Source organism: Lycium barbarum, chromosome 11 (assembly GCF_019175385.1).
Source record: "Lycium barbarum isolate Lr01 chromosome 11, ASM1917538v2, whole genome shotgun sequence".
NCBI classification, from domain to species: Eukaryota; Viridiplantae; Streptophyta; class Magnoliopsida; order Solanales; family Solanaceae; genus Lycium; species Lycium barbarum.
Window position 1 is genome coordinate 10,893,264 of NC_083347.1, and position 8,763 is coordinate 10,902,026.

At 33.3% G+C, this 8,763-nt stretch overlaps 1 protein-coding gene across 1 annotated transcript; it reads right to left on the reverse strand.

Moving 5' to 3' along the window:
- Positions 1-5,656: 5,656 nt before the first annotated feature.
- Positions 5,657-6,980, reverse strand: LOC132617395 (protein STRICTOSIDINE SYNTHASE-LIKE 10-like). Its single transcript, XM_060332387.1, has one exon. The coding sequence runs from the start codon at positions 6,880-6,882 to the stop codon at positions 5,872-5,874; it is 1,011 nt and encodes a 336-aa protein (XP_060188370.1). The 5' UTR covers positions 6,883-6,980; the 3' UTR covers positions 5,657-5,871.
- Between the last annotated feature and the right edge of the window lie 1,783 nt (positions 6,981-8,763).

Genomic DNA, 8,763 nt, shown 5'->3' on the forward strand with positions numbered 1-8,763 from the left:
TAATATTGGTAATTAAGGGGGCATGATTCATGGAACTTGTATCCCATACCTCTAGTATAAATAGAGCTTTTCATTCCATTGTAAGGGACATCTGAAAATATATACAAGAAACATTTTTCTCTAAGTTCCTAATTGCTCTTGTTCAATTAAGTAAAGTTCTAATTGTTCGCTTGCCCGGAGACTCTAGCTCAAAGCTTCTTTAAGGCCCAGGCTACACATCTAGCTTATGCTTTACTTTCAATTGTCTTGTTAATTCTTACCTGCTATTTCATAATTTTGATTACATTGATCCACGTGTCCTTGACCATATCTACAAATTCAACTGTACCGATATATATATATATATATATATATATATATATATATATATATAAAGTAACTTTCAAGGGGGTTCCAACAAAAAGTTCATGTTTGCACATTTCCGTTAATTCATGAACATGTTTTATACGTCTCAATCGGAAAAGAATCAAGAGAAAAAAAAAAAAAATTCATCGAAACAAAGATGAAACATAATCATAAATACATCATCCCGACCATCTTTGTCTCTTTCCATTATGGTCAAGTCTCAACTGTACTCAGTGGCATACACAGGATGTTTTGTAAGTAGTGTCGACATTTAAAGAAGTGGACAAATAAACAAATCACTATAACAATATCATACTAAGAAAATAAAAACACAATTCAAATTATATGAATAAAATATATTCAAGTAGTCCCTCCGTTTCCTTTTAGTAGTTCAATATTTTAAAAATTCTTTCTTCATTTTATTTGTTCATTTGCTAAAATCAAGAGAGATTTTTTTTTTCAATTTTAAACCCTTATCATGTAACTATTTCTCAAAATTTATTAGGATACTAGTAGTCGAAGTCAGATTTTCAAATCCAAATTAATATGTACAACTTAGTAAAATAAGTACTTAATAAATGATTTTTCAAAAGGAGTACAAAGTCTATACTGGACTAGTAAAAAGAAACAGAGATAATTAGTTAATACAACTCAACAATTTTAAATGTAATCACAATAGTCTAATTAAAAATGTTAGTAAATACTTTTTCTTTTATATAAGGCATCAACTCAAAAACTCATAATTAATTTTATTACTAAGAAATAAGATGAAAGAATAAAATAGCAAAAAGCTTAAAATTGAAACAACAACATATAATATGCAGCACCTTCGGGTGTGTTTGAGTTGGTTTGAGGGGAGGGGAGGCCTCTATAAGGAAGGTCGCGGGTTCAAACCCCCCCCCCCCCCTAATGCCTTCTCAATCTAGCTCGTCGCACGGGGTTTACCTAGTGTCGTTTACATCTCCTGTGTGGTTTACGAGCGATTGCACAGGGGCGGGTTTACCTAGTGCTCACCATAGTGTGCTTACCACAGAGTGCTCACCCGAAAGGCAGAGGCTGTGGGTTTCCCTTGGGGTTCCAAAAAAAAAAAAAAACATATAATATGCATAATCCCCAAATATTACTAATTGAATGAAAACTATTGCTTCGGTCCATTGTGGAAGCCCATTAACTATGATCTTACCCAAGAACGGAAAAATATTTAAACAAAAGATGAAAAACCATGCAATCAACTGTCACACCCCTTTTTTGGGCCCCGCGTGAATGAACGCGCAAATGTTTTATTATTAAAGGGGTTTTCCAATTGAAGAGACGGTTTTGAATAGAGATTAATTATTTTACAGAGTCGCCACTTGAAATTGAGTTTTGGTGTTCCAAGTCACCTTATGAATCCCTAATCAAAAGGAAATGACTCTTTTATTATGGTCAACGAAACCAGAAGACCGGGTAAGGAATTCTGTTGACGGGGGAGAAGGCGTTAGGCATTCCCCGAGTCCCGTGGTTCTAGCACGGTCGCTTTATCAACTTATACTTAGCTTAAATCAATTTTGGATAAATTATGTTCCCGAGCCTTGATTTGCTCGTACTTTTATTGTTGAACTTTTATTAGTCTTGATTCGGATACGTAACCGCATTCCGGATCTTGACATACACCGGCTTAGAAGCGTAACCGCTTTTTTCGCTCATATGTATCGCACCTAATTTATCTCTGTCTACACGTCTTGATTTGGAGTCCGAAGCCAAAATGACTTGTTTTTGGAGCTAATAGCCCAAAATAGGATGCGTTTTTTTTTTATACCAAAATGGGCATTTCGTTGGTTATCCAACGAAATACCCACAATCAACACAGTTCCGGTCCGGAATTATTTGTTGCATTTCGCTACACTTGTAGCGAAATGTAACAAATATATATTTTTTTTTTTGCATTTCGTTGGTATATGAACGAAATAGGATTTTTTTTTTGTATTTCGTTTATTAAAAAATGAAATATGATTTTTTTTATTTCATTCATATAAAAACGAAATAGGATTTTTTTTATGTATTTCGTTTATATAAAAACGAAATAGGATTTTTTTTATGTATTTCGTTTATATAAAAACGAAATAGGAAAATAATTTTTTTTATTTCGTTTATATTAAAACGAAATAGGAAAATATATATATATTTTTTGTATTTCATTTATATAAAAATGAAATAGGAAAATAATTTATTTTTTTCGTTTATATACCAACAAAATGTTTTGTTCCATTTCGCAGGTATATAACGAAAAATCCTTTTTTCATTATATAATGTTTTTCGTTGGTATATAAACAGAAAAAAATAAATTATTTTCCTATTTCGTTTTTATATAAATGAAATACAAAAAAAAAAAAAAATATTTATCCTATTTCATTGGTATATGAATGAAATACAAATATATATATATATATATATATATATATATATATATATATATATATATATATATATATATATATATATATATATATATATTCCTATTTCTTTTTTATATAAATGAAATAAAAAAAATTATTTTCCTATTTCGTTTTTATATAAACGAAATACAAAAAAAAATAAAAAAATCATATTTCGTTTTTTTATAAACGAAATACAAAAAAAAATTATCCTATTTCGTTCATATACCAACGAAATACAAATATATATATATATTCCTATTTTGTTTTTATATGAACAAAATAAATAAAAAAAATCATATTTCGTTTTTTAATAAACGAAATACAAAAAAAAATCCTATTTCGTTCATATACCAACGAAATGCAAAAAAAAATAAAAATTATTTGTTACATTTCGCTACAAGTGTAGCGAAATGCAACAAATAATTCTGGACCGGAACAGTGTTGATTGTGGGTATTTCGTTGGATAACCAACGAAATACCCATTTTGGTATAAAAAAAAAAAACACATCTTATTTTGGGCTATTAGCTCCAAAAACAAGCCATTTTGGCTCCGGACTCTCTTGATTTGAATTAGTGAAATTTAATTATTAGAACAATTTGTCCAAGGTGCGTAACCGCATCCTTGAGTTTCTTTTAAGCGTGTCAACATAAGCTGCGTAGCCGCATTCTTAGCCGAAACGAAAGTGCTTTAACCGTGCCTAATATTTGCCTATAATTTGTTAACAGGTCTATATAAAAAAATTAACTCAACCATGCCTCTAAACAAATGCCGAGAACGACGCAATAGAAACTGGAATTAAGAGATTCATAATGCGTTAATTATTAACCCAATCTTAAAACTCCGTTCCTCTATTGTTGTTAGCCTTTACAGTAACATGTGGATTTCCCAAAGTGGTTAAACATGCAAAGAGTCTTGTATATTAACTACTTTCATTTCTTTTTTAAGAGCAAATTATAACAAAAAAAAAAAACTATTAATAGCAGAAACAAATTAAATACCAAATCATACGCTAGAATTAACATGACAGCCTAATTCATTTAAAAATTTAGTGGGTCTATTCAAGTGTATTTCACATGAATTCAAAACATGGAATCACATAAATATATCTTTAGGAAAAGATAAACTAACATGCTAAATTGCCTGAGACTTAACCATTCAAGATGAAACAAAATACCATCACCGTAATCTTGTCTTTTAGACCAATTAGCACAACCTATTCAATACACTAATCATATAAAAATATAGACCCCAAAAACCAATTGAAAATAGCAGAATAGTATATAAGCTACGAAACAAATAGGAAATATTAACAAGAGGATAGAAATGGACCTCTAGAAATGCCAAAACTCATTCCAAATTGATTTCAACATCATACAACTACAAATGACTCCGCAAGAAATACCGAGACCAACTTTGATTCCGAGCCTCGAACAGAGTAATCCACCTCAAACTAGAAAGCTTCGGACCCCAACTCAATGATCTCTGTTGAATATCATCGGGGTGAAGATTGAAGGTCCCCTGATGGTCAACTATGGTATTTTATGGTGCTCCCATGGTGTTAACAAGGCTAGTTTACGTGGATTTTAGGTGAAATTTCGTGAAGAACGTAAGCGCTAAAATTGCTTTGGAGAGAACCTTTTCTTAAGTGAATTGTGGCTGATGAGTTTTTTGTGTGGTGTAGGTGTGGAAGTGGCGGCTGAGTATAGTGTGCTTAGTGTTTTCTCTTTTGCGGCTGCTGATGGTGTAGGTCTCTTCTCTATAATTAGATATTTACAGGGTGTTTAGTCTAGAGTTTCGAGTGTGTTATTCCTTTTTTTTTTTTTTTCAAAAATGTCCATATGAATAAAAATATCTTGAAGGATGAAAGGAATATTCCCCTCCCAAAATGGATTGTGCTTTTTTTGTGTGGATAGGGTGGAATTTTGCCAAGTGACGGGCTATCATTGATTCCATTTTTTATTTTCTTTTCCATTAAAAGGATATATAAAATACCAAAATAAATATATTAATCAACCACTTTTAAACCAAAACTAAGCAAAAATCAAATAACTAGACTAAGGAAAAATCCAAAAGATATAATTAACTTAAAAAAAAAACTAGATTAAAAGAAACCGATTTTTTGTAATTTTTCTTTCTTTTAAACAAAAAACTTGTACTCTAAAAATAGTGAATATTTTGTTCCTTTTTTTTTCGTAAATAAACCTACTAAATAAAATAGATAAAATCGGCACATCAAAATTAAAATTAAAAGAAATATTTAGACACTAGAAGGTGAAACACCCGGGAGAGGATCACAAATCACGTGTCTACACCAACTGAGTTCGAACCCCTGACCACGTTCTACCTAAGTCTTATCTATGCGCTGGAGCAGCCGAGCTAGAAACACTCGTTGCTGGGGAGTGTCAGCTTATATTATTTGTATCATTGTTTTAATTTTTCATACTAATTAAATATGCATATTTAGCAAATTTTTCCAGCCAAGGGGTGCCACCCCTAGAGCCTACGTGTGTCTGCCCCTGCCTGTACTAATCAATCACTTTCTCTCTGAAAACATCGACACAACAATCAAACGTACAACTGATTTTGTTGAAGATTTGATTGTGCTAAAAATAATACTACCTTCATTTTACTTTAATTATTTGTCTTAGTTTGACTGAGCACAAAGTTCAAGAAAATAAAAAAGAATTTTGAATCTTGTAATTTGAAATTTGAAATTTAATAGATTTATCATGTATCAAAATACATTTTAATCGTGTGATTTTAAACATGTCATATAAATGTTGAAGAGACATTTTTTTCCAAAACAGACTACAAATAAAGTAAGACAAGCAAATTAAAATATAGGGAGTAATAATACTTACATGCATGGTACATCTAAAGGTAACTTTGCAGCTATAAGAACGCATATATTCCTTACTGAACCATCAAGCGAAAACAGAAGGAACCTTTAGCGAACAACAGAATAAAATCATCATACTAGAAGCGAAAATTAACATAACTTACTCGTAGGGTGATCTCTAGGTAGTTGATATGCTATAGATATACTTTGGATGACCTAATGTAAAAAAAAAAATCTTTTATACTGACTATATGTATATAACTTAAAACTCATAATCTATACACTCCCAGAAAGGGCATCACAACAGAACCGATCCACAACTTGCCATTTTTCTCATGAACTTCACTTATAGACCTCAACGTCTTGCCTTCCACATCTTCTAAAACCTCCAAAACTCGCCCGTCCTCGCTTAGCTTCATTGCAGCAGCATGCACGCCTAACAAGTCAGAATCTGAAATACTCAACAATTGTGCAAATGATTGCAGAGCGACCCAAAATTCCCCTTTCGAATTTATGCTAATGTTGTCAGGAAACCCCGGCAACTCAGCAAATGTATCATGTTTTCCCTTATAAGGGCCTTTAAGCCAATACCTCAATATTCTACTATTAGAAGTTTCAACCACTAGCACAAAAGAATGGTCTTTGCTCAACGCTACACCATTTGCAAAAGCAAGGCCTCCTAATAAAACTGTAACTTCCTTGGTTGATTTAGTATATTTCATTAGCCTGCCAGTACTATCTCCACTTAAAAGAGACGTGAAATATTGTCTGCGCTGGTACTTTGTGCTTGTATCCGTGAAGTAAATCACATCGTCGTGATCATCAATATCGATGTCATTTGTGAAGATCAAAGGCTTACCTTGGAATTTTTGGACTAATGGAGTAGCTAATCCTCCTTTTGGTCCAACAACTTGGAGTCCTAAATAGGCATCAGCAATATATAGGTCACCTGTTTTCTTGTCGAATTGTAAGCCCAATGGTCTTCCACAGACATGCTCCGTTTCAGGAGCAAAAGGCCGGGTACAATTTTTCCTTTGGGACGAAGTGACTGCAAAATCATCCCAATATGATCCTTGCCACTTGAGAATTCGTCCATCGCCAACTCCTGTGTATGGGCCTTCACCATTTCGATCAAACGCTATACTCTCTGGTCCAACTGCTCCTTTCAGTTGCATGACTTCAGATTTTGGGAGGCCATTTTGGGGGTCGACGGCTAAATTTACTGAGACAATTAGTGCTGTTGTTGCACTGATGATCAATAATAGAGTTGAAGCATTCATGGGGAATGGCTTTTGGTGATGAGATTATGGTCAACTTTTCTCTTATTTTATAGGACATTTGCGTTTGGCAACTTGTATATATTAGAGTAGACTGATATATAAACGTGGACCTCAAAGTCATTACAGAGATGCAATGAACGTACAAGTAGGCTGAGCATTTACTTACAAGATAAAACCGGTAGGTGGACCAATAATCATCTAAGTACTATTATTGCTCTTCAACATGCATTACGTGTTAGGAAAAATCAGACAGTATTTGACCCAAAAACAAGTGAAACTAACAGAAAACAATAAGAAACAACTTATCGGATAACGCTTTGCCATGGAACAAACCACTACCTTGAAAAGCAATTTTGGACCCGCTCCCCAAGGACTCAAGTACATCTCGCTTGGGGTTGTTTTTTGGGGGTGGGGGAGAGAATCGACCCATTTTGCCTTGCCAGTCCATTTCTCATGTGCGCCAGGTCACACCTTTTTACCCAGTTGCTTACAAGCCCAATAATGACCTAAGAAGGAAGAAAGTTCTTCCATTCCACGGGAGAGACACTTTGTCTTGCACCTAAGACAAGGATGAATAAAAAAAAAGGACTCAGAAAGAACTTTTGGCTTTGCATTATTAAAACAAGAGAACAATAACAAATAAGAGAATAACTCCAATATTAGATGTGTCCTCTTCAATCAAATTGTTGGTGTGTTGGTGTCTCACTCCTAGCTCTCTTCAAGGAGAAGGAGGAGAAGGCAAGATACTAATTTAACTTTTTTTTTTTGCCAAAATTATTGTTCTTAACATTGATTGGCACTAATGCCCTATGTTGTGCTGATCTTTAATTTTTGCTCCTCATAACAATTTTTTTTTGTGAGCATAAGTTTATATTTTCGCATCATAATATCTCACAAGTTATGCTTCCCACGACTTTTATCATTAAAGAATTTATGCTCCGCTAGTATAAGTTGGATTGCGAAAGGGCCAAAATAAAAAAACCAGCCCATTTGAAGGGAAAAAATTAAATATCAGCCCGTTTGAAGGGCAAAACGTCCTTGTTCCTATGTTGTGTGCTAGTCTCTATCCACATGAATTCTAGAAATGGAAAAGGGTCAAAATTACCCCTGAACTTTCAGAAATAGTTTATTTATACCCTTCATTATACTATTGGGCCAATGGTGCCCTTACCGTTATACTATGGGCCAAAAATACCCCTGAACTTTCGGAAATAGTTTATTTATACCCTACTTTATACTATTGGGCCAATTGTGTCCTTATCGTTATACTATGGGCCAAATATACCCTTAAGTTACATTGTCAGCCACATGTCACAATCACAATGGCCAAACCAATTTCCCCCTATAATTACACCCAGATTAAATTAATCACGAGATCCGACCCGTCACTTTATTTCACCCAACCCGTTTTGTTTATTTCAAACCCAAATAAAGTACCCATACCCGTTTTTTTTATTTCATTACAGGTTTCGTTTCTGTAAAACATGGTAGTATACAAAATGAAAACCAAAAATGAAGGAACATAAAATTATGGATAACACGATGACTTTTTGGTTTTAACTGTCACATGAAACTGCAATTAAGTGATGGCTAGTATGTGTTGGTATTTTCAATAAGCAGGCTACTTGGTTAATGGTCAATTGATGAATTAAGTCGAGCGGAACAGGCTCGACTATTCCATGATGAATTTCCTGGGATTGAATGGTTTTTCTATCTCTTTTCTCTTATCCTCTGCCTAAGTTCTTTGCATTTTTTTCGTTTCTATGAAGAAAGGATAAATTTGTTTTAGTTACTGGAACGATCCTATTAACGAATTTTTTGTTTGGGTTTTCATTTTGTATACTACCATGTTTTACAGAAACGAAACCTGTAATGAAATAA

What these genes read in the sequence shown, in the direction of transcription:
- LOC132617395 (XM_060332387.1), bottom strand. Translation starts at nt 6,882, where the DNA reads ATGAATGCTTCAACTCTATTATTGATCATCAGTGCAACAACAGCACTA.